Source organism: Stegastes partitus, unplaced genomic scaffold (assembly GCF_000690725.1).
Source record: "Stegastes partitus isolate 25-593 unplaced genomic scaffold, Stegastes_partitus-1.0.2 Scaffold166, whole genome shotgun sequence".
Classification (NCBI taxonomy): Eukaryota; Metazoa; Chordata; class Actinopteri; family Pomacentridae; genus Stegastes; species Stegastes partitus.
In genome coordinates, this window is record NW_007577897.1 from 494,283 (window position 1) to 520,760 (window position 26,478).

At 41.9% G+C, this 26,478-nt stretch overlaps 1 protein-coding gene across 1 annotated transcript in view; it reads left to right on the forward strand.

Moving 5' to 3' along the window:
- Positions 1 to 26,478, forward strand: part of phip (PHIP subunit of CUL4-Ring ligase complex) — a 43,594-nt gene that overhangs the window by 11,012 nt on the left and 6,104 nt on the right. The window contains exons 9-34 of the mRNA XM_008279626.1: positions 557 to 657; positions 1,034 to 1,104; positions 1,530 to 1,630; positions 2,585 to 2,625; positions 3,112 to 3,210; positions 4,262 to 4,418; positions 6,666 to 6,800; positions 10,305 to 10,433; positions 10,537 to 10,762; positions 11,414 to 11,557; positions 13,784 to 13,967; positions 14,059 to 14,161; positions 14,884 to 15,021; positions 15,235 to 15,332; positions 15,447 to 15,654; positions 16,896 to 17,006; positions 17,303 to 17,410; positions 18,551 to 18,675; positions 19,461 to 19,543; positions 19,701 to 19,812; positions 22,485 to 22,546; positions 22,656 to 22,811; positions 24,110 to 24,230; positions 24,314 to 24,439; positions 24,746 to 24,821; positions 26,187 to 26,246. Coding sequence (XP_008277848.1) covers positions 557 to 657; positions 1,034 to 1,104; positions 1,530 to 1,630; positions 2,585 to 2,625; positions 3,112 to 3,210; positions 4,262 to 4,418; positions 6,666 to 6,800; positions 10,305 to 10,433; positions 10,537 to 10,762; positions 11,414 to 11,557; positions 13,784 to 13,967; positions 14,059 to 14,161; positions 14,884 to 15,021; positions 15,235 to 15,332; positions 15,447 to 15,654; positions 16,896 to 17,006; positions 17,303 to 17,410; positions 18,551 to 18,675; positions 19,461 to 19,543; positions 19,701 to 19,812; positions 22,485 to 22,546; positions 22,656 to 22,811; positions 24,110 to 24,230; positions 24,314 to 24,439; positions 24,746 to 24,821; positions 26,187 to 26,246 — 3,075 coding nt within the window. The remainder of the gene's footprint in view (positions 1 to 556; positions 658 to 1,033; positions 1,105 to 1,529; positions 1,631 to 2,584; positions 2,626 to 3,111; positions 3,211 to 4,261; positions 4,419 to 6,665; positions 6,801 to 10,304; positions 10,434 to 10,536; positions 10,763 to 11,413; positions 11,558 to 13,783; positions 13,968 to 14,058; positions 14,162 to 14,883; positions 15,022 to 15,234; positions 15,333 to 15,446; positions 15,655 to 16,895; positions 17,007 to 17,302; positions 17,411 to 18,550; positions 18,676 to 19,460; positions 19,544 to 19,700; positions 19,813 to 22,484; positions 22,547 to 22,655; positions 22,812 to 24,109; positions 24,231 to 24,313; positions 24,440 to 24,745; positions 24,822 to 26,186; positions 26,247 to 26,478) is intronic.

Below are 26,478 nucleotides of genomic sequence, written 5' to 3' on the forward strand. Positions count from 1 at the left end.
CAGTTGCTACGATTAAACTACGAGGACATGCAGCAAGGGTCATGTGATAGGCGGACTAACTGCTTCGGCTCGTCAGAAGTTTACATTATGGTCTGTTGTGTGTATAGCAGTGGGTAGGTTTAAAGTGAAATTTATTGACAATATAAGCACAGCGCACTTCATCGCCATAAAGAAACGTATCATCCAGATCAACAGTGTGGCTCACTTGTGAGTTTTGAATTGTTTCTGGACAACAGTGGATATCTAGGGCACAAAGCAATAAGCTATATTAACAGGCAGTACTTTTTGTTGGATCAGTTAATTATGGTTTGATCTTTTTATGGAATAAGATGATTTATCCTGTCTTACTTTGCTCACCCACAGTGTTTTTTAGCCTCTGTATTGCCTGTTTAAAATTACTTTTAAAGCTTTGTTTCTATGTCCACTCGTGTATTTCAAGCTCACGTATGGAAATTTTATAAGATCATATGGGTTAATTCTCCCTTATTTTTTTGCTGTAGTGTCATCTGATCGCCCATTACACTCAGCTGTAACCTCTAATTGGTTGTGTTTGCAGTTTTCTCCTCTCTGTTGTGGCTCCAAGCGCTACCTGTCCTCCACCGGAGCTGATGGCACCATCTGCTTCTGGCAGTGGGATGCACGGACGCTCAAGTTTGGGTAAGAAATACAGATGCACCGTGCACAAGTGGTTTTCACACTTTTTGCATCGAGCACGTTGCCAGAATGTCATTATTTTTCCCGTGTTTGTGTTTGCGTGTTAATTAACTGGTGAAAATCATACTACACTATTAGTGTGCTGGATATGCAGCTTTACCATACGCAGATGACTAATTCCACAGGGATTTTGGATTGCTGGCTTTATGTCACGACTACTGTTGTGTGTGTGTGCTGAAGATATCTAATTCAAAAATAGTTTGGTACAAGTGATCAGGAATCCAACATGACCAACTGTTCCACTAAAAGCATGCAGACTCATAGTTCAGCGTGCTTCTTTTTAAATATCTTTTTCTCTTTTTTTTGTGCTCGTGTCCAGTCAGAGGCCCAGTAAATTCACAGAGCGCTCCAGACCTGGCGTCCAGATGATCTGCTCCTCCTTCAGCGCAGGTGAACACAAGTGCTGCTTTGATTTTCACGCGTGCTCCGAGACCAGAATGTCAAAAAATGTGCACAATTAGCCCAGATTAACTGAAGAGCCAGCGCTGCAGACAGACACACTCAAGCATGCCTGCTGCTTGTCAGTAAATGTGGAATGAGTGTACTTCAGATGTTCAGAGGGTGTTTCTGTTTTGACTTGTTATTGACCTTGAACATTTGACAAACAGGTTGAAAGTTTGCTAAGTGTACAATTAAAAATGCAAGACGAATGTGTGTGTATATTAACACACAGTATATTCATGATAAATTCAAGTGCAGAGTGTATAAGCTTTGCCCAAGGCACAATAAATACTAGAGATTTTTTTAAAGAATATTAAATCCATGTACGCAACAGATTCATGAGCAGTATTCTAAATCTTTAACTGTGTGTCCAGGTGGTATGTTCCTCGCCACAGGAAGCACGGACCATATCATCAGGGTGTACTACTTTGGATCGGGCCAACCAGAGAAGATTTCTGAACTTGAGTCCCATACAGTGAGTCCACGTGGAGACTTTTTTTGTACAAAAATGAAATAAATACACTACGATGATTTACAACTGCACAAGTGCAGTTATTTTTGGCTTAATGATTAGCAAGTGTATGAGCTGTCTGGCGAGTAATAAATTACATATTTTTACCGTTGAAGTTCCTCCTTGGTCCTGAAAGCAGTAGTTTAACCAAAGAGGAAACAACCTGGTGTCCATTTACTTTCTTCTTTTTTAACCATACATCATGGTTTTTGCTCAAAAGTGTTTTAAAGAACGTTTACACTGATCAGCCACAACATTTAAACGATCTGCTTGATATTGTGTAGGCCCCTCTGGTGCTGATAAAACAGACGTGAATTGTTGTGCCGTGGAGCCAGGACCTCTGGTGGTGTCCCATGGTGTCTGGCGCTGGGACTTTGCCAGTGGATCTGCTGGGTTTTGTGGGTTGAGGCCTTTGTGGATAGAACTTGTTCTGGCGTATCCCGTGAATGCTTGACTGGGGAGTTTGGAGGCTGGACCAACACCTTGGGCTCTTTGTCGAGTTCCTCAGGCCGTTTTTGTTGAGTGGCAAGGTCCACTGTCATGTTGAAAGAGACCACTGCCTTGTGGGAGTGCTGTTGCATTGGGGGGTGTGTGCTTGGTCTGCAACAATGTTTAGTTGGGTGGTACATGTCTAAGCACCAGGCCGTAACCCCAGCAGAAAATCGCATTGTAATCTCATGAGGAATATTTCCTTTACTTGTCAGCAGTTAGAATGTTGTGGCTGATTGGTGTAAATGGTGAAAGTTGTCCTCATTTACCTCGACTTGAGCAAATGCGACTAAAAAAGCTCTAGAAAAGCAAACAAGCTGTCCTTGAGTTATGATTTTTTTGCTAACGACATGATTTAAAATTGTCATAATTGGGCAGGCAGAGTAAAAATAGCTTGTGCTGACTTTTCTCCCATGTCTTCCTACCTAGGACAAAGTTGACAGCATCCAATTCTCACATTGCAGTGACAGGTAAGCTTGCACATGTTGTGATTATATATATATGTGTCTGAGCTACAGAGCTGGTGTCGTTAATTTTTGTATGGGCACCACTGTTTGTTTTTATGGAGCCTCAGGGTGCTGTAATGTGACTTGATTGTGTCAGCAGAAACACTGCCTTTACTTACTGTCTAATACATTTTCTTAATACGCAATCTCTCATACACACACAGACGCTCGCCTATGCTTGCACATACCGTTCGCTGTGAGTGTTAAACTGTGTGTGCCTCGATGGAGTTTGCAGAAAAACAAGCTCAGCTGTAATTCCCCTGGGTGGCTGTAATCTAAGCAGTGAGGAAGGTAGACTGTCTATGCAGGGAGCAGAGGCGGCAGAGGTGGAGACACGTAATTTGTGTGTGTTCATATGTGGAGATGGAAGGAACCGTCGTACTAATGAAATCTGAACTAAGTGCTATATTTTAAGTCGCACAAATCTGTGTTCACGAATCTGTGTTGTAGGTTCGTGAGCGGCAGCAGGGATGGTACAGCTCGAATCTGGCAGCTGCAGCCTCAGGGCTGGAGGAGCATTCTGCTGGACATGCAGACCAAATTACCAGGGTATGTGTGTGTCTGTGTGTGTCTGTGTGGCTGTCAAAGCCTGGCCTTTCCATCAGCGCCGTTGTGCTTAGAGCTCAGACCCGCGAGCTGCAATGATCCTGGGAGGTTATGATGTCAGTTTCAGTTCTAAAAAAATCAATCATGTGCACAAAAGTCCTCGACCTGTAGTACGTGACAGAAATGGTTCAATGTTTAAAAGCACAAATATTTGTTTCGGAACAGCTAAAGGAGACTTAATGCAGTTTGTGCCAGAAGCAAAAAGCCTTTTTTTTTGCATCTTGCTCTTGCATCTGCATTCATTTATTTAGTGACCTACTGCATAATGTACAGCACATAAATAATTAAGTTAGAGAAAAAACAAAAAAGAACACTTTCACACCTGTGGCATGAAATGTGACATAGTGATTGATTACTCGGCTGCTCCCAGATACAGTATAGATTTACTGTGGACATCACAGACGGGGAGTGAATAGAGTTAATACTGGCAGGCTGTTTGTGTCTTTACTGTCTTAATAAACACAACAAGCCCTGTGTAGCAGTTAGAATCACTACAAACAAACAGATTAAATACAAAAATCTTCATTCATACTGAAATATGGAAGATGTGTTGGTATTAAATCTTCAGAATATGACAACACTGATATTATACTACTGTCATTAGTAGACCTTCTAACCTAACAAGGCCTCTCCAGTAGTCTGGACAGTACAGAAAGTCTGAAGTGTTGGAATGTTTTGAATGTGCTACTTTCACAGTTTACATATGTGAACAGTAACAGCTGGGATTCTGAATAATTATCTCAAGCTGTTGAGAGATGAGGTCTAGCTGCTCATTAATGGTGTAAAAGAGGACAGAGGGTAATCCAGAATAAACTCCTCAACAGGAATAAACGGGTCATCAGTTTGTCCCTTCCAGCAGAAATAGGATGCTTTTCGATTGTTGTCGTGTTGCATAATATTTAAATGTGTTGTTCTTGTATTTGTATTTATGTGTGCAAAGTAATAAGTGCAGGCGCTGTAGTCTGTCTAAATGACATTAATGTCCTCCCCTCAGGAAGTATAACCCTCCTCCGCTGGAAGACAAGGTGACCAAGCTGAAGGTTACCATGGTAGCGTGGGATCGCCATGACAGCACGGTGATCACAGCGGCCAACAATCTGACGCTGAAGGTGTGGAACTCCATCACCGGAAATCTGGTCCACGTCCTGATGGTACGTAGCGACTAAAACACCCAAACACGGAGGTGAACTCGTGTTTTTAAAAGCAAAGTGGCCATTCATTTTGCAGTAACGGTATATTAAGGATCATGCAACTTGTATTTCTACCGGAGGCTGCGCTAGACTTTCTTGTTCTCCTGCGTTTTGATGGACAGGGTTGTAAAAATTCCATCATAATCTTGTTTATTACCTGCCGTTTTAATTTTTATAAACCCCTTCTGGTGAAAATCAATCTTTTTGGGTTGTTAAAATGCCCATATGGTGTTTTTTATACGCTAGAAGACATATTATAACAAAGTAAGGCGCCTGAGTCACGGCTTAAGCATTTAGAGCTTGAAACTACACTCTCAAAAACACTTCCAGTTCTTCATATGCAACAAACATAAGGAAACAATCCTGTCGCCTCACAGCGAGGAGCTCTCTGTGTCATTATTCCTCGTTAGAATTGGTTTCTGGTTCCAACATGTATATCTGAATTATTCCAATTTTAGAGTAGTTTGAGTCGCAGGTGAGCTGGTGTGCTCAAGCTGCAGCGAGTGGCAGAAAAAGAGACAGGGACTACACGTATCTAAAGGCATCCAAGCCATTTTCAGACAAACAATCCCTTTCGTGGAAAAACTAAATATGTCACTATAATAAACAGAGATGAGCTTTTAGGGGTTTAACTGATGCCTGCGTTGGTGCTTTAAATGAATGATGATGAGGCATGTTTACCAGCTTGTCATTTCCAAAAACTACTCGTTCACATTGATAAATACGCAGAACAATCTCACAGATTGTACATTTCTAAGGCCATGAAGAGCTGAACAGACATCGACTTTTCATGTCAAGCAGATGAAAGATTTTATTTTTTAAATTTCTGCAGTGACACAGAAAGCACTGAAACACTGCAGCCTAATACACACAAATATAAAACAGTGCAAGTTTCCAGAATTAAACGATGACGGCCGAAATATTCACAAACCGCTGCTATCACCGGCACCACTTCAGCCCCAGTTTTGAAGTCGGGCAGCATTTTCTCCCAGGGACGTGATCAGAAGACAGCAAGACTTTCTTGAACGTGGGATTTCCCGACCCTGCAAGCACTCACTTCACTGGGAGGATATCCTGCAGCATGCACTCCTGCTGCACCCCGCTACGACTCTGCAGTGAAACGTTTGATGTTGACACCGCGAGCATGCGTTACTTAGTGTTGCGTGCCAATTATGGTCAATCTCGCTGAGTGCTCTATTTGTCAAAATGACGGTCAACCTTCAGATTTTTTTTTTTTTTTTACCGGTGTTAAAAATATTCAGTCGTGGTGGAAAATCTTCAGTTAATGCAACCCCTGATTTTCATTTGCTCTGATCATTGACCACTACTTTGATCCAGACTGACGATTATAGATACATTAAATGCATTAGATTATCCAGACATTCATGATCCTCAGAAGATAAAGTCTAGACAACATGACAAAAGGTTCAGCATTTTGGTTTTGGAGCAAACACCTCATTGTGTAAACATATGTCTGATTATATTTACTTGCATTGTCAATGTGAGTGTCTTAGCTTGTTGTGCTAGCGTGGCTGTAGATTATTGTCAGATGGTAATCTAGGGCCTAGTGTCAGAGTCTTCCTGATGACGGTAGAGCTGCTGCAACGTTTAATCAAGTAACTGATTATTTGTCAACTATGAAGTTGATTGGCAACTATTTTTTATCATCAGTTTTAAACTAAATAATCTGTTTCCGGCTTCATAAATGGGACAGTTTTCTAGTTTCTTTCCTCTTCTGTGACAGAAAGCTAAATATCTTTGAGTTGTTGACAAAACAAGACATCGGAAGACATCAGTTTGGGCTCTAGGAAACACCGACTGACTATTTCCTGGTATTTTATTGACTAAACAATTGATCTTATATTTGAGAAAATTAGAAAACAGATTATCTGACAGTGACAATAAGCATTAGTTGCAGCTCTAAATAATAGACAGATAGATAGAATATTTGATAGCTACCTGGAAGCTTATAAATCCAGAATTAAAATAAAAATCAAATGTAGACATTTTCCTAAAGATTAATATGAATTTGTGCTGCTGCTTGAGATTTCTTTAAACATGTCTCCAGAGAGAGTAATGCAAGTGGCACAAAATATACATAACTGTTCATAGTCTAAAACATGTAAAGTTGCTGCTTTTTAAATCTGTCCTCTTCCCTTATTTCTTAATCTCAGCTGTAATCTACATTTTCACATCTTTCGTTGACAGGGTCATGAGGATGAGGTGTTTGTTCTGGAGCCACATCCCTTTGATCCAAGAATCCTTTTCTCGGCGGGGCATGATGGGAATTGTATCGTGTGGGACTTGGCCAGAGGAGTCAAGATCCGCTCCTATTTCAACATGGTGAGACTGTTTCTCATCGTCTGCTTATCTTTGCGGATCACTTCCTTTCACTCACTGTATTCTCTTTGGTGTCATTTTCACTGAAGACGTGATATTTCTCGTGTCACACGGATGTCACGTCTACTTAGTGAATCTGCAAAAAGATATATAGATTATTTCAGAGTGTATTTTCTCTGGGCTGCAGAGCTGTGTGATTTTGCTAACAAATATTTCTTCACTGTTTGCTGCTTTCCCACGACACAATCCCTCTTCCAGTGTCTGACCTTCTTTCCCTTTCACCCATCGTTGCTCCCCTCCCTCTTTTACTTTCGCTTTCTCTCTCTGCTTCCTCACTTTTCTCGCATCTAATCCTGCATTTTGTCTGTCGTTTAATGCCTTCGTTGTGCTCATACGTATGTGTACGTGAGCTAAACGTGGAGTAAGAAAATCAGAATGAAGCGCACATGCCGCCCTGCATTCATCTCGTGCGTTAATCGTTGTTGTATTTCCTGCATTTGTCGCTATGGCAACCAAGGACAGCATTAATCACAGTCTCAGAACATGTGAGTCACCAAAGCGAGCTGGTGGTTCGGCCAAATCTCGGTGTTGATTGTAGACAGCGGAGGGTGTTGTTTAACAACACAAAGTGTGTGTGCGAGAAGGCCCGAATTTCAGCTGAATTAACTGTGAGACTTCTGAGGAATTGTAGCGGCTGTGGACACCAAAACAAAAGCGATGATTACAGGAGAGTTGCGAAGGACTCAAGGTTCTGCATTGGAAAATGTGAGCAGCGATATGGCAGCAAACAATTATTTGTTATGTGAAAGTATAGTGGAGTAATGGTGTCCTCCTTAGCAGAGAATGAATTTAACCCTGTGTGTGTTGTTATCTGAGCTTCTCTGTTGGTAGCTGATCCAGCAGCACATATGTGTTAAAGCATGTGAGTCCCTCCCTTTGAAACTGTTGAAAGTGACCCATCACATTGCCTTGGAAAAGTCAGCTGGTGCCACAAACAAGCAAAGAATTTAAAAGCAAAGTATTGTTTTAATGTTGTGTGCCTCATATTTGTGCTCTCTTTTAGTTTCAGCTTTGTCTTAAGAGTCTACTCCTCTGCTTCCTTTTTGCTTTGCTACGTCTGTTCCGCTCTCGTTTGACTCAGCGGATGTAGAATACAGTTAAAAGCCTGCCACTGGCCGCTAATTTCAGGTGGTTCGCTAATTCCCTTCTGCTGTCTTATTTTCTTCGCTATAGGAAACAACAGAAACCTTTGAGCAGCAACTTATCGCGCTAAACTTTAGCAGAGGATTTGGTTGATGCTGTAAGGTCACCCTGGTAGTTTGATTTTTATTTTTTTAACTAGCTATTTTAATCATGTGCCACCACAACAGTTCCACCTGTCAGTATTTTAAAGGTAACACTGGAGCTGCACCAGCTGCTTCGCCTCTCCCATGATTACTGCAACTGGTACACAGAAATACAAACAGAGTATTTTTTCCCCTATAGCAGAGTGATAGTGTGGTGCAACCAGGCCATTCTGTACTTTTGAATGGGCTGGCAAAGCGAGCATCTGTATGTGTTTGACCTGCTGTGTCTCCTCTTTTGTGTGTCATGGACTCACGATGAAACAGACACACATGGAGTGGAGCAGAGTGGAGAGACAGGTCAAGCAAAGATAACAGAACTCGAGTTGACAACCACTTGTCAGCTTCTCATGTATTTCTAGTATATAATATATAGCTACCAGTTGTATTTATCTTTAGCTTTAGGCCACAGGTGTGTATGCTGTGTATACGCAGCATAATGAGTGAAGTTACAGGCAGAACTTTATTGATGCAGCCCTCTGATGTTCTGGACTCTCAAAGACTGAGCTGTTTTTAAAGTTGATGGGAATCAATTAATAAAAATGTCAGTTGAATAAGTTAGTTAAAAAGTTGTTTTCTGTAGTTCTCTGACAAACCGTCAGAGTGAGCCTCTATGCGCTGGTTTGGTTTCAGACTTTGCAGCAGAGTGCGAGATCTCACCGCTGTACGGTCGTAAACTATCTGAACTGTTCGTCATCTCTGTGAGCCAAGTTTGACTTGATTACAACAAGCAGCAGCAAAAACGGAGCTTTTTGTGGTGTTGCTGAAGTGTTTTACATGCTTTTGCATGGAGAATATTTGTCTTTTTACAAAATCAAATTGTAAAAATGCTTAACAGCATTCACTGTCTTATGAGAAATTAAGTATATATCGGCGATTAATCGGCAAAACTCTGGCCGATGATGAGTGTTTTGAAAAGGGCTATAATCGGACGATTGAATCGGCCAGCCGATAAATTGGTCAGGCCTTAATTTCTAGTCCTAAATGAAGTATAAAGGGATGGCAGATGCATTTGTATGTTCTGATCTGAGATACTCGAGCGACATCCGCATGGTTCTGAATGCCGTACAATGCACCTTTAAATGAAGTGTTAAATTAGCAGAAATGACTGATAAAGGCAGAGAACTGACTCAGTAATGTGAGTTTTATCAAAAGGTTACTAATGGTAGTACAGTGAGCTCATCTTCCTGTAACTACGATGACTTATACACTGCCTGACTATGAGCCATGGTTGCTATCATTAGTCCAGATTTACGGCAGCATAACATCTTAAAATATAGAAATGCGAAGGAGGAATTACTGACTCCTGATTCAACTTTTCTTTTAAAAGAAGACATCACCACCTCTACTCATTAACACGATACTTTGGCTTACTTTCTGCAAAGCTATAATTACGTCCATCGTTATGTACAGTCTAAACATGTGGCATGGTTTACTTACTGCATCATGTCTCTAATACACCCTTTTCAACACCGCGGCTCATTCTCACTGTAAACACGTTTTCATCAATACTACTCCTGTAACAAGGAGATTAATGAAATTGTCTGAGGAGGTTTTGTGTTATCATTTGGATATTTACGTTGCATGTTAACAACTTCTGCAGCTGTCTGTCATCCAGCTGGGCAAAAACAAACCTAAGCAGAAGATGAGTGAAACAGAGCTTCAGGTTCATCCAGGATAAGCTGTGCGCTACTTAAGTTTGGTGCGTTGGCAGATGCAGAGTCTTTTTTTTTTTTTAATGAAGAGGCAAAAAACTATAAAGACATTTCTCATCTTGGGATTGAATGGAGCTATTGTGAGAGTGAGGGAATAGTCCCTGATCAAACCAGAAGCAACAGCTGGCTGACGGTCACAACAGTTAGGGGGTTTTGTCTCTTCAATTTTCTGCTGATGAAGTTTCAGTTTCTCAAGGTGGCACTCTGTCGGGGCGACGCTGGCCTGCCATTTCTGATAAACCGACTGCTGTTGTGCGATAACCGATTTCTGTTTTTTATTTCTTTTTTGGAAGATTCTTTGTTTGCCGTCCGGCTGGCGTGTGGATCTAGACATTTTAGAGCTGATTGTGTCCATGTCATACAACCGGTACAGCTCCCTGGAATTTCCCCCGATAGTGTAGCACCATGATTTACAGTGTGCACCTATTTCTCTGCCTCTCTGTGGATAGATTGAGGGCCAAGGGCATGGAGCATTGTTTGACTGCAAATGTAGTCCAGATGGGCAGCACTTTGCGGCCACCGATTCCCATGGTCACCTGCTCATCTTTGGCTTCGGCTCAAGCAGCAAGTACGACAAGGTAACAGGCTCGTGTTAGATATTTATACACATACCCAACGGCTAATTGAATGTTATTAGTAACAACAATTGCCCTCTACCTGTTAACTTTACACCTGCTTCAGATAGCGGACCAGATGTTCTTCCACACCGACTACCGGCCACTTATCCGCGATGCCAACAATTACGTTCTGGATGAGCAGACTCAGCAGGCTCCGCACCTAATGCCGCCTCCCTTCCTGGTGGACGTGGACGGGAACCCTCACCCACCTCGATACCAGCGACTGGTGCCCGGCAGGGAGGGCTGCCGGGATGAGCAACTGATTCCTCAGATGGGGGTCACTTCTTCAGGTACAGAGGCTGAAATCAGAGAATATGTTTTCTTTACAGCCTGAGGGCAAAAGCTCAGTCGTAGTTCTGCGCTGCCCTTGTCTGCTTGTACTCTTCAGATCAGATCTTTGCCTGGAGGTGATGCTGTCGTCTTGTGTCTCATCACAGCTCATCTGTCAGCTAATCAAAGGCGCTTTTATCAAGCTGATCATACCGCTCTCATAGCCTGACGATAATGTTATCTGTCCTCAAATGTGCTTAATTTAAAGCTTTGATTGAAACGACTCGAGGATTGGCAATTAAGGTCTGAATTAATAAGGCTGTTTTAAAACCTTGGGAGGGATATAAACAGAAACAATCAGTGGTTAATGAAATGCATTAGTAGGGCAGAATGGAGAAAGGTGAAGGAGGCAAACGGGGGAAAGAGGAAATATGCGGTATCTGAATTTCTAGCCAGGATTTTTGGGGAAAACCTATTGCCTATTATACTTGTTATGGGTATTTATAACTGAATGCAACACAGACATGACAAGACAGCAGTGGTATTCCTTATGACTGTACGACTGGTTGGTTTAAAGCTTATCTGATTTCACCAGAAACTTCCCCTTTTTCTGTTTCTCTTTCACTTTTTAAGTCTCTGTCTCGCTTTTGCTCCACTCCTGTCTGTGTCAGGCCTGAACCAAGTGGTGAGCGAGCAGGCGGTGGACGGTCCCAGTCCTCTGGACACGATGATCCAGAGGCTGCAGCAGGAACAGGACCAAAGACTGGGAACGAATGATATCTCCGTGAATGCAGCAAACACCAGGTCCAGCAGAGGTCAGGACCCGGACATGACATGAAAGTCACACTAGCTTTTTAATGTTATTTAAATGCTATTTAAATTAGCGTTTGTCGTTATCTGCCGGTGGTTCAGGCGCTATTCACAGCAATTTCAGCAACGTGCTGATGTCTATAAATTGTAGAGGTTTCTTGTATTTGACGCAGGTTATAGCAGAAGCCAAGAAGTCATTTTATTTTAATTCAGATATGATGAATTCATATAATTAACTGGAGAAATTGCACTACACGATACATTTGTATTAATTACATATTCGATCATAACGTAACAATAATTACTTGTGTATTTTGTACAGTGAACCTAAAATATATGGAGCATACCGCATGCATAATGTACAATTATGCAAAACAAGCATTTTATTCATCTCAGTGAGATTTACCCAGGAAATATAAAAAAAAGATCAACTCCCCCGACACAGAGAGGAACTGAATACAGAGAGCCAATTTTCACAAAACACATTAGGTGTAGGTAGGAAGTGTTTGGGAGGTATGATTTTTTTGTGTGTAAGGTAATCCACTAAGTGATGAGCACAGAGGATCAAAATGATTAGTGTCCTCAGTTCTGGTGCACCATACCGATAAGTAGCATATAGAATGTTTTGAACTGCATTCAACAAGCCAGTGTTGGAGAGAAACTAAGCGCATTTATGCAAGTACTGTATTTAAGTACAACTTTGGCATACTTTATGTGAATATTTCCACTTGATGCTGCTTTATACGTCCACTCCAATGCATTTTAAAAGGGGATTATTACACTTTTTTATTCCACTATATTTCTCTGACAGCTTTAGTTACTTTTAGAAATATGATATTTCACACTTTTTGAAGTAAAAGCAACTAAGTAATATAACACGTTGTTATAGATTAAACCAGTGGTCGCCAGCCTTTTGGGCTTCTTACGAAAAGCAGTGTACATTTGGATTTTTCTCTCTAGACTTCTGACATGATTTAATTGTAATGTTCAAAAAGTCCAATATCTCACCAAAAAATCAAAGATTAGAGAAAGTCCCCAAACTGTTCTTCTCCCTCTCATTCGCCCTCAGATTTATCTGCTGTCCCTGAATATAAAACTGGATGTAAAGTGGTTCTAACCTGCTGCTGACACACTGATGCTTCACTATTATTTATCCATTGATGCCATATATAATAATATATCAGTCAGAGGGACCAAACCAGGACTTTAGCTTTCATACTCGTGTACTTCTACATTAGTGGTAATTAACTATTTTACAATCACTGTATTGATACTTTTCCCTCAAGCAAACGATCTAAATACTTGTAACACTAATGCAACAAAGTTTAATTTAATGGAACAAACAGAAACACTCAGAGTAAACAAGAAGATAAGTGTTTTTAATAGATCTGTTGGCGGAGTTTCACAAGGAAATGTCACTGAGTCAGTAACTGACTTCCTGCTAGTTCAGATCGTTGCTTTTCTTGAGTCTTTCTTTGTGCCTCTTGAAAACAGACTATTTAGATCCTACTAGAGCTTAAAACAGCTTGTTGATTAGTCAACAGATAGAAAATTAATTGAATTTAAAAAAAAATAACAATCTAAATAATCTGTTTGTTGAAGTGAGCAAGAAAACTGGAGATATTACTTCAGGCATGAGCGATTTGGGCTTATTGTCAAAGATCTTATTTGCCAGACTGTCATTTAAATTAACTCCAGGTTCATTTATAATTAAAATATTTTTTGACGTGCCTATATATTGGTTTTTGCACAGAAATTAATAACATATATCTGGCAGTAGTGTTAACAACGCTCTGTTACTATTAGAATGATATTTTTCATATAGCCCAGTTTTTGAGCTTATTACCTCTCAAAGGACGGTCCCAGTCCTCACCAGTCTACCCAGGGCTCTTTTTCACACATGTGCGTGCTAACACAGCGGAAAAAAAAAGTAAATAGATAACAAAATAAATATCTAATTGGGGAAAATGAAAGGAATTGGAAGTTGCAGCCTTTGAGTGAATATTTTATTTTTTTCCTGTCCTTCTGTATGGTGCAGCATCGTGTTTGCATGGGCAGCTCCTGAGTAAATGATCTACTGGGACTGGTTTTGGTGTTAGCAGTGTCATCATTTATTAGGTGTGTTAACTAGCCTCCCCCTTAAACCAGGCATGTCCTTTTAACACCGCTGGCTGACACAGTGATTCCAGTGTAACCACCACCGTTCTCTCTCTGACCTCTGCTTCCCTCAGGATCGGTGGGTTCGCCCACGGAGGTACACTCCCCGCCCAACGTGGGTCTCCGGCGCAGCGGGCAGATCGAAGGTGTTCGCCAGATGCACAGCAACGCCCCTCGAAGCCAGATGGCCACAGAGGGAGACCTGGTGGCCTGGAGCCGCAGGGTGCTGGTCCCCGAGCTGGAGGACGCCTCCGTCAGGTAACAGATGCACACAAAAGCCGAGTCCGGAGCAGAGAATGTCACAAGCCTGCAGAGATGATTCCACTGTGCGTATGTGCTTATCGTGTAGGAGGCAGGTGAACTGGCGTGAGGCTAAAGGGGAGGAGGAGATCAATATTTATCAGTCAGAAAGGAGGAGACGCACAATCCACTCTCTCCCCAAGGAGAGCAGGGTAAGTGAATTATTGGCATTATTTTTAGTATATAAGGAATTTGCATCTCTTATATACTTTGCACTCACCACCATGTCTTTGCTGTTGCACTTTTAGCCAAGATGAAGCCCCAGCTCTTATTTTACAACTTCAAACAAGTTCTGAATGCTTTTGCTGCCATGCGGCTAGGTGATTGTAGTTCTTCATATGTGGGCACAGAACAGTCGTCCCTTCAGTGTTTCTGCAGTTGGTTAGAAATGCAGCTGCCTGTCTCGTGATCACACAACTCCAGTACTGTCCTTCCTCCAGTGGCTTCCTGACCGCTTCAGGATTGGTTTTAGGATGTTATTGCTTGTTTTAAAACAGTTGGCGCCACCTTGCTTAGCAGAACTCTTGCATCTTCACATCCCAGTTAGAGCACTGAGGTCGACCAACCAGATGCTTCAGGATGTTCATGTTAGAAAATAAAGGCAATCGAGCCTGTGCAGTAGCTGCTCCTAATCTCTGGAACAGTTCATCTTTTCATTTAAGAACTGCTGAGACTGTAGAAACTTTTAAAAAGCCGCTTAAGATCCACCTCTTTTCTTTGGCGTTTGATTTAAGTAGATCCCGACACCCTGACCTCATCTGTGTTGTGTTTTCAGTCTTCCTCTTTGTTATGCTTCACTGTCGGGCAGTTTGGTTCGACTCCCGTTGCTTTTAAATGTGCTTCATAAATAAATGTGGCTTTGACTTTGCTGCAGGTTCACCCGACATCGGAGTGCGTCGTGGACGAGGGGAGGAGGAGCCAGGGTAACCATGGCTACCAAACCCGTGCCGCCATGGAGGAGACAAGCCGCCAGAGCGCCGAGGCTGCTGATGACGACGAGAGCACCTCAGAGGTAGATAGTTGTTGCACCGTGTTGTTTCTGGATTTAGTTTAATACTTCGTGGGTGAGCGGTGTAGAGAGTTTTCTCCTTCACCCTTGAAACAAATAGTTTTTAGTATTTTTAAAGAGATATCAGAGTTTTATCTGAACGCTTTTCATGAATTTCTTTTTGGATTGAGTCTTTTTCTGCATGTCGGTGCCAATCATTTGTGTATGTGTTTACAGGCAGAGGTGGAGGTACGACAAATTAATGGGCACTCCTCAGAGGAGGAGAAGGAAGAGGAAGAAAAGGAGCCCTGGCCAGATGACCACAGTAGTTCAAGGTAAAATAGACACAGTTTTATCATATCACTTGCACTACATTAAAATCAAAGCATAACACAAACAGATGCTGCCCACCGGTGTGTTTTAATCTCCGATCTGTGATGTGTTTGCAGTGACTACTCCAGCGATTACTCCGACTGGACAGCAGACGCAGGGATCAACCTTGAGCCGCCCAAAAAGAGCGTCAAAGTGAAAAAGAAAAGCAGCGGCTCCGAGGAGGACGGCGAGAAGAAGAGGGAGGGGAAGAAAGAAAGGAAGAAAGACAAACCAGACAAAGACGGTGCATTACCAAAGAAGAAGAAGCCAAAGGAGAAGAGGAAGGTTGGTTATCAGTAATGACTAAAATCTGATTTTTGTAGTTACAGGAAGACTGACAAGTAAACTTTTTCTATTTCAAATCAAGTTTATTGTCATATTGCTGTACATACACAGTAGTACAGGCAAGATGGAAGAGCGTTTCGTCAGGATCCATTAACTTAAAGCAATTTAAATAAACAAGCGTTTGCATATCTGGATCAGCAGTTCAGCATTCTGACAGCTTGTGGAATGAAGCTGTTGATCATTCTGGAGGTTCTTCCTTTATTTGATGATTACGTATATTAAAGTGGCAATTCAAAACTGAGAGGTACGCTCAGGTAGGCATCACGAAAGCTAACTGCTCGGATGTCAAGTCATGAGCTGAATATGATATGATACTAATTTAACTAACTAATTATCTATTTTTATGGAGGGCATCACAAAATAAGTTCCAGGGCTGAAAGAGAATGTTATAAGTAAGCTAACATTGCTAACAGTGTGCTCCATTGCACAGAAATGCAAAACCGCAGCTAACAATGAGCTTTAAAATATAAACTTTACACAAAGCCTGCTGCAGCAGCTTGTAATTCTGAATGTGCCAATAAAACCAGCAAGAAGTCTGAACGCTTTGCTAATCAGCCTGATCATAGAGGACCTCGGGCTGACGAAGCACCTCGTCCTCACTAAGCTATCGCAGAAGCTATAGGACCCGACCTTAACTCTGCCCTCAGTCTGTCACTGCCTCCTGCTAAAAAAGACACTTGGCTGCTGCGATGGCGGACTGTCAGAAAAACCCACAAAGTTTCTACCAGCCCTGTTTGTCTTTTGGCCTCTCTGTGTGCCTGACATTTGGAGTTTGCATGATAGCGTGCTGTGTTCAGAGACCGGGCCAGCGAGCTCCACCCGGGCCGCTCCCCCGCTGCCAAACCTGACAACTTTTCTGGCTGAAACCCTGACTTTGCATTTCATCTGCTTGGGGTCATTCTTTACGCTTTGGATTTCCTGCAAACATATGGAATAACTATTGAATAAAGCGCAGGGAGCAGCCATGTAAAGGATTGCGTCTGACATGATGAACTGAGTGTTTTCACTTCTCCGGTGATGAACTGACCGATCAAAACACGACACCCCTGGCCGGCTGACGTTCAGGAAGTGCAGGCCCATGTGGAAATACAAAATCCTCACTTCATTTTGGAAAAGAATATGCAAAGGCTCCTCAAAAACAAAAACTATGTGTAATATTTATTCCGTTGTGTGTCATTCAGAGGACGGAGTTTCAGGAGCAAGGGCTAACTCTGGAGGAATGGCTTCCCTCTGCGTGGATCACGGACACGGTCCCCCGGAGATGTCCTTACATACCCCAGATGGGAGACGAGGTACACGCCCTCCGTTTCTGTTTCCACCACATGTGCGCCACATGTCTGCCGATACCAAAACACAGGCACTTGTTTTACATAGCAACAAGGCTACACCAAAGTTGCCCGTGAGACTGTAATGCTCATTGCGTTTCAGAAAACAAAGAGCACACTCACTAAAAGTCGCTATGGAGTACGTGCTAAATCTGGGAAATCACGTTTTATGTTTGTTAAGTTACAAGCCCTGCGGTTGAGATGAAAAGATGCAGTTAAAGCCATGATCTGTTGTAATTTTATGTGTTTGTGTGTGTGTGCAGGTTTACTACTTCAGGCAGGGCCACGAAGCTTACGTGGAGATGGCCAAACAAAAAAAGATTTACAGCATCAATCCTAAGAAGCAGCCCTGGCACAAGATGGAGCTACGGGTAAGGAACAGTATGACAAAGATGGATTTATTACTCTCTAAAGGAAGACATCGCTCTTTAGAGCCCTTGTATCTGGAGATTTATATTTCCTTTTTGTTTGTGTGTGTGTGTGTGAGAGAGAAGTCCCAATAGAAATCATAGCAGAGCAGCCATGAAACAAAAATGAGTGCAGTGTTCATGTCGAGGAAGTACATTTGGAGAGTTGTTTATTAAGTTTTAAGTACAAGTTTAAATCCTGAAGCAATACCGCTCTGAAAACTTTCCCCCCAAACATCACCCATGAGCTACATCCTGCTCGGAGATCTAACATCTTGACTGACATTTAGGGGTGTAACATTTTCAGTGACATTTCTCTTGTAGGATAATGGCTAAAAAAGCGAGCCCAATGGGAATGACAAAGTCTTCCTAGAAATTCATGCACATCCACAGCCTACGATGGCGTAATCATTCGCTGTTGTTTCATTTCTACCAACAGTGTTTTTGTCACAAACCTCGTATGGGTGTGTCTTCTTTATCGTAGACGCTTTCATGTGGAGTTTAATCCTTTCTCTGTCCTAAAAATGTCTCTCCACTAAAGGAAAAATGCCAGCTGAGTACAAAGTTTCCTCCCCGTATATGAAACTGTGTCTGAGAGAACTGACAAAGAATCCCATCAGACACTTGAAAGCAACAGCTTATAGGATTGCATTTTTACTTGGTATACATTTTCTTCTTCCATGTGAAGAAGCAATTTCAGTGCAGATGGCGGACCATGATGCATTGCGCGCTTCTTTGCGAACGTGCTGGTTGTACCGTGTGAAATGCTGCGTTCTTTCTTTTTTTATATCTTTTTTTGAAAAATTCAAACAGTCACGCATACCTAAAACGCTAAAGCATCGCTGCCTTCAGTCGCACGTTTTGTCAGCCGGAAAAACTTCGTAGCACTTTCTCATCCCACACACACACTCACACACACTCTGCCACTTGGCTCGGGGCTTTCCTTTTGGAAAGAAGTGACAAAAGAAAGAATGTAGTAATAGAAAGTGAAAGCACGGCGGTGAATTGTCTTTAAAATAATAGCGTTTCAGGGTAAGTGAATGGATCTTTCTCGAGAGGAAATGAGTACTATTCATTACTTTTTCTCTTATTTGTGGCACTCAGGAGCAGGAGTTGATGAAGATAGTTGGCATCAAGTATGAAGTCGGTTTGCCCACGCTGTGCTGTCTGAAGCTTTCTTTTTTGGACCCCGACACTGGCAAACTGACCGGAGGATCCTTTTCCATGAAGTAAGCATCCCACTCCACACAAGGACGAGTGCTTTCACAAATGAGCTCGCGGTGACACAGCTTTAGAAAGACCGCAGCGTATAATTCAGCTCATTTCTCAGTGATGACACGTTTCTAACAGTCCATTATAATACTGATATTTTAATATAGTCCCCACGCTGCTTTACAGTTTGACATATCCTGTGCTTGATCAAGCTTTTTCCCTCTTTGTTAACAATATGCAGATTTTCAGCACCCACCAAGTGCGAAGCTAGTCTTTGAAGTAATCTGTACATTTCACACTTCACCAAAGCTCCCTTTCTCTTCCTGTATTAATTTCTATCTTTACACCAGACAGGACGTTACTCACACAACACTAAGTCACATATTAACGTCTGACAGCACAACAGGACTGCAGCTAATGATTATGATAATTGTTGGCGAATCTGTTTATTATTTTCCTCCCTGAATTGATTAGTTTTGTGTTTTTTAAAATGTCAGAAAATGGGTAAAAACGTCGATCAGCATTACTCACAGCCTGAGGTGATGTCCTTGTTTGTCTAAAGAAAGTCAGTTTGCTGTCATAGAAGAGGGAAAAAATGAAAATATTTACATTTAATAAGCTGGAATATGAGACTTTTATCTTTAAAAATACTCAGACTGATCAATCAATTATCAAAATAGTTGCAGATTAATTTATTAGTCTGGAGTCAGGGGGGAAGTAGACGGCAAGTTGTTTTAAATCTGTTGTACGATGTTAATAATTGATTACTTCGTTGAGCTTTGACAGTTTTGTCTTCTTGCAGGTACCACGACATGCCTGATGTAATCGACTTCCTGGTGTTGCGGCAGCAGTTTGACAATGCCAGAAAGAGGCAGTGGACCATAGGTCAGATACTTTTATACTCTGATTTAGTTATACTTACTGAAAACAAGTCAAGGATTTGAAACAAATATAAAACGCAGCATGTATCACATTCATTCTCTGGCTAAGTTTAGGTTCTTTTCTTTGTAAAGTCCTAAATATTTCTGTGGTGTCTGCACAGGGGACAGGTTTCGGTCTGTGATTGATGATGCCTGGTGGTTTGGGACCATCGAGAGCCAAGAACCCTACCAGTCTCAATATCAAGACAGCTTGTTCCAGTGCTACAACGTCTGGTAAGATCACAGTTTGGTTTTACTCTGTTTTCAATAGGGATCTGAATACATTTACTTTTACAAGATAGACTCATTGCATTTGCATCAGCGAGGAGATCTATCGCAACAAACGACGTGTTGGTCATTTTTTGCAAATTAAAACACTGCACTAGCCCACATGACAAACAGGCAGATGGTGCAGAGATGTACATGACGGGTGTGAAACCGAAACAGAGGAAATGCATTAGAAGAACGACACAAACACGACCAAAATGCATCAGATTCAAAAGAACTGGCTGCTGATAGTGAGGAAAAGGAAGTAGAGGGAAGTGCCACGTTGTTTGTCTTCAGATTCAAAGGTGACGATGACAGTCATTACAGACTTTGCTGTAGTTGCAGCTCGTGTTCTGTTTTTTTTTTTTCCAATAGTAGCACTGCTGCTCCAATCTGAAAATCTTAGGGACGTCAGATAAATTGAAATACAACACATCCAAAGTTTTTCCTTTTTAGCTGTATCACTGATAAATGATTTGCTAATAAATCAATAATTTGCAAAAATAACAGCTTGCTGTTTTCTTTTAAATCAAAAAGTGAAGCAGCGTTTGTTAAGTTTGAGGAGCTGCATAGGCGATGTCAATGCACAGTTGATGCTTCGTGCTGTTGCTCAAAGCGTTTTATATTTAAAGTGTGCAAATTTAGTTTTCGGGGCAAATGTTGAGTCACACCAAGAGCAGTAGACACAATACGTAGCGTTGCTTTCTTCGCCACATCTCAGCCATGATTACTGTGCGAGCCATTTCTGTCGTAAAAAGTAGGTCTGTCTTTTGTCAGCATGAGCTCACCTGCTGGTTCCTCATCTAAAGCGTCCTCATCAGATGTTTGCGACTCCACTCTGACTCACTAGATGTAGACTTTGGTTACACGCCACCGTTTCTTAAACCCTTTCACGATCGTGTGTTACCGTTTTCAAAATTCCCTTAGCAACAGGAAACAACTTCAACTTGTGAGCAGCAACCTACACGCTAAAAACTGGCAACTTTTGCCAAAAATGTGGACCATGCAATAAGGCAGTCCTGCTTCTGGTATGTGAATTATCCATTTTAATAACAGTGCTTGTGACACTGAATGCAAATATTCTGCAGAAACAGTCCCCTCGACTTTATTTTGCAGGGGCGTACTGTTGCTGCATGGTTGTCTTAACGGCGCTGTGATTGGTTTAAAGAAATACAAGAGCATTAATAATAATAATGAGGTGCAGCCGGACCGTTCTGCAGTGCTGACACAGTGATGTGGAAACAGGTCTGAGGATTAGGAATGTGATGCCACAGAACAGGAGGATCTGAATGAGCTCTCCTTTAGAAAAATGAATCGATAGTTTTGTTAGGATGACGGGAGCCTTGCGTTTGCTCTCCACTCTTATCACCCCAATTCTTGCTCCCGACTGGTATATGATGTATATGGTGATTGATAAAAACAAACAAAAACACAGAAACAGGGGTGTATTTGCAAGTCTCCAAAAACTACAACTAAATAGCCGCCCCCTCTAAAACAACACACCATCGAGCGCCGCTATAGTTCACCGGGTTGAGCTGGCGTCCCATGTACAGGGTTACTGTCCTGATGTGGAGGTCATGGGTTCGAATCCCGCTCATGGCCCTTTCCAACATGTCCTCCCCCCATTCTTCTCCCCTACTTTCCTGTCTCTTTCTCACTGCACTGTCAAATAAAGGCACAAAGGCCAAAAAAATAACTTTACAAAAAAAACAACACACCATCATGATAAAATGATAACTAGCAGAAAGTCTCCGCTACACTAACAGAGCATATGGAGATACTTGACAGGCACCCATAGGCGCTGGGAGGTTACAGTGGAAATATGGATGTACAACTGTAACCTGCTGTGATTCTTATTTTACACTCCTGCAGCGCTACTTGTTGGCATTACAGGGGAAGAGTTAACCAAAAATGTAATTAATAAACGAGTCAGAGGAATTTCAACCAGGTTTTTTGTTTTGTTTTGTTTTGTTTCTTTGGTCAAAGTTGGCCAGTGCAGAAGTGTGAAAACTTTGAATCAGTTCTCACTTCGTCTAGTGCACAGTCCTGATACAACGGATCATAGTGACTCCTGATTATTCAACGATGATGGAACAGAACGGGAAATCTCAAAACAGCTTCATTAAAATGGCTTACATGTAACAGGAGGTTGTCTTCTTGGACAAATTCCAGGCAAACACAGACAAATGGCTGCGTGTGATTATGCTGCTGGCATCTCCTCTCACAGGCCTCATTAACAACGTAAACACCTCATGACATGAATCATTCAGGAAACTTTATCCTGCGTGACGGTTCGGATTTGATATTTACAATAACTAGCGCTGCCCTTTGTTTTGTGTTGCTGGACTTTCATAGTCAGTGGCATTCCAGTTTGAAGCATTAATAAGCGCATTGTCTGTTTGAGTTTTATTTTTTTTTACCCTCTCGGCATTGAGTGATTCACCGTCACATTATTTGAAAGAAAGAAAAGAAAGAAAAAAAAAACCTTTATTAGAGAATGATGACCTGCACTTTAGGCTGTGAGAGAGGAACATCAGAGCTCACGGCGCTCACCAATTTAAAACACAAAAGAAATAACAAACACAAAGACGAGAAAGTGATGATGCTGATGATTCATATCGTCCCTGTTTCCTATCCAGCTGGGATAATGGAGACACCGAGAAGATGAGTCCGTGGGATATGGAGCCCATTCCCGATGACGGTAGAGGTCTAAAATACACCCACACTACAGCGCACACATATTTACTCAAATGCAATATCTTTACAGTTGCGGTATTTTACAGTTTTGACAGATTTTCCCTCATCTGCAGCCACGTTCCCCGAGGAGTTGGGCATGAGCGTCCCGCTGGTAGAAGCGGAGCAGAAAGAGCTGCTGTACGTACCCCTGGATGGAGAATGGGGCTGCCGCACACGTGCAGAGGAGTGCGAACGCATCATCAAAGCCATCGACCAGCTCTGCACGCTCGGTACGACGTCAGCGAAGCCCCCCCGCCCCGCCAAAACAACGGCCCATTATTGTCACGTAGGCACGGATGTGAAGTTGAGCCACGAGGGCTGATTTCTCGTAAACGAGCAGCGGCGTGACTCCTCACATGAGTCACCTCTCTGAGCTCATCAGCATGAGGCCGCCAGCGCCGCGGATCAGATGTTGAAGGGAATAAGCCGCGAACACATTGTAATAAATATTGAGGTGCTTGCTTGGATTCCTGTTAAATGATGTAATGTCACATCATGCATGGACTTTGCATTACTGCAATACTCCCCCCCAGTGGAGGAACGCTGGATGGAGGGCGCCCCCTACTGACAGTTTGGGGATGGAACACACACACACACACACACATATTCACCCACAGCCAGCACACTTAATCCTTGTAGATGTTCTCTTCTGTTACTCCTACGCTTCATGCTGCAGGATTTATATTAACTCTTGTTGGTGCATCTAAATTGAAATAACGGAATTGAAAACGGGATAAAGGTGTGAGTTACTACAGCTGTTATAATGAGTGATGTACACACAGTGTGTCTTTTACTTGAATAGAGTCAAAGATGCCCTTCTTTTTTTAAATACCTCTCATAATCCTTAACCCTATGACCCGGTTCTATTTTTAGGGTAGTTTTCCTGCCTTTACTTTAGCGCTCTTTTCATGGTTATTATAAGGGTTGGACATACAGGACATATGTGTTTAGATTTTTTCCTCCAACACTCTCTTCTATCCACATCTTCCATCATTTGATATAACAAGCACCCAGACATTCAGTGTTTCATATTGTTAAATTGTACAAGTATGTCACTGTTGTCAAATTTGGACAAAAAAAAAAATTGTAAGATTATGTTTGGTGTTTCAAATTCACCTAACAAGTCTAAGTATTGGGGTTACGACCTTCTAGTGTTATTTATGATGGGGAAATTATTAGAGTAATTTACATAACAATGATTTAAACCCTACAATAAACTAAAATACATAAAAATGCTGAGACCTACATTATTATTTAATTATGGCGATTAACCAAGGTAATTTAACATTACAGCTAAACCATTAAATGGTGGCAGGGGAGATGACTTTTCATAATTGTGTAGGAGCGATTGTCTGGAGATATCAGAACTATGATGGTGGGATTATGTATGACTTAGAAATTGGGAAAAATACACGTGTAGTGCCCAGCATACGTAAATACTGTTATTTTATTCACTGAAATGTACATCTGATGTGCACCACTATTAATCCTCCCTTCTTGTGTGTTTGTCTGTCATCTCCCCCCTCAGATGTGGCAGCACCGTTCGCCTTCCCGGTGGACCTCCAAGCTTACCCCACATACTGCACAGTGGTGGCCTACGTCACCGACCTCAGCACGATACGCCAAAGGCTGGTGAACCGCTTCTACAGGTACGCAGCCTCAGGTTGTGTCAGAAAAAAATAAACAGCATGTGAAAGAGAAACGCTTTACCGCGGTTTTGTTCTCCTTTCAGACGGCTTTCCTCTCTGATGTGGGAGGTCCGTTACATAGAACACAACGCCCAGACGTTCAACGAGCCCGGTTCGTTCATCGTCACCACCGCCAAGTTCGTCTCTGACCTCATGCTGCAGTTCATCAAGTGAGTATCTCGTGTCACCGTCTTGTCTGTGTGTTTTTTTTTATATATAATGTGAACTACTCAATGTTTTTTAAACATAAACATCAAAAATATATCGTGACCTTTCCTTGTTTTTTTGAAAGAAATGACTCATCAAATGCTTCAGATTTAACTGAAAGTTGCAACTGTGGCATTTTAAATAAGCATCTGATATGTAGATTTGTTAAAATATTATGTTTCATTTTAAATCTCCCCGAAACATTTTCATCGTCCTGACTCAGATCGTGGAGTAATTTTATCCTCTTGTCTCCTCTATTTCTTCCTCAGGGACCAAAGTCTGACAGACCTCATGCCTCTCTACAAAACCATGAAGAAAGCAACGTTCTCTGACTCTGAAGATGAGGTGCGTTTGCATGTACAGCACACACATTTATAATACAGACAATTGGTGCTCTTGCTAGTCGCTACCAGAAGTACTAGTCAGTTAAAGTAATTATCAGTATTTTATCAACGCACAACAGCAGTTAGTGTCTGTGATGTTAGAAGATGTTCGCAGCCTCTTTGCCTCCACACACTAATGCTCGACTGTTGGAAAGCAGCAATGTGAAAATGAGACAGAATGACATCTTAAAAACCCAGTGCGTTATAGTTTAAGCATTTAAAACATCTTATTTTACAGAAAATTAAAACAAAGCTGCATGTAGGTTGAAATAACTGGCATTTACCGGCTCCACTGGAACAACACGTGACCACAAACACATTCAGGACAGAAAGAAGGCTGCAGACTTCTGCAACACCAAATCATTTCGATGGTTTTCTGTGTGTTTTCTTACTTTCAGACTTATCGGCCAGTTTTTATGACGGACTGGGAAATTAGTCGTCAGCCACATTTCTAGTTTCTAGTGCAATTTATTATACAATTACCCAGGAGAGCACCATTACCAGACGTATCAAAAATGGTTATTGTCGCTTTCACTTTAGTGGATCAAATATGTGCGTGTGCTTTCTTTGTCCTTGAAAGTGGACTGAAGACACGCACAAGGCTCTAGTCATACTAAAGGTCCTCACCAGTCTGCGGCCTCTCATATCGAGCACAGTGAGGCGGACGTAACACGGGATTTCTGGAGAATTTAGAGCTTTCCGATGTGTCGACAGAAAGAAAATTAAAGCTCCTCCATAGTCCTGCAGTCACTGTCAATTACAGCCTTTTTAATGATGAGTTATTAAAGTGTGGATGACCAAGAATCTCCTCATAAGGTCTCGACTCGCAGATTTGAATGGAAAAAGAAATTAACGTGTATCTTTGCATATACGTCCGCAAAATGTACGACTCAATGCATCAAGCTAAATTTGCTAATCAAGAAGCAATAAATCTGTTTTGTAAATGATGGTACTTACAGTCAGATTTGTGCTCCAAACTAACCTTTTACATTTGAAGTCGGCACAGCAACTCAGGCACATGTGTGAAAAGAGTGAAATAAGGCATCCAAGAGATTTCATCTAGCTGGGCAGGCTGCCCAGAAAAACACACAGACAAACCTGTTAAATGTCAGATTCACCGATGCAACCAAAGAAAACGTTTAGTCGCACTTGACAGATCGTGTGCTCGGAGCCCTGTAGTTAATGCAGGTTGGAAGCTCAAAGACTCCATTATACATGAAACCATAAGTTACACCTGTAAGGCAGCGAAATGTTGCCGCGGAACAGCCTGTGATACATGAGCCCGGTGGAGAAATCTGTGTTATTCATTTTCTCCTTTTTCCTGTAGGATGATGAGGAAGACGATGAAGATACGAATACTCCGGGAACATCCACGCGAAACCACAAGGTAACACAGCGAACACAGACTGCATTCCCATTTACTAGGGGTTGAACAGTATGAGTTTGTTGTTCAGTGCCACTAATTAAGCTAGTAATCAAGGAGTATGACGTGGAGATGATCGGCTTTCAGCTTGTTGTGTTTAGGATTGTTGATTTGTGGATATTTACATACAAAATCAACCAAACCTGGAAAAGTTCCCCCATGACCTCCTCAGAACCAGCTGATTCTTACAATAGGT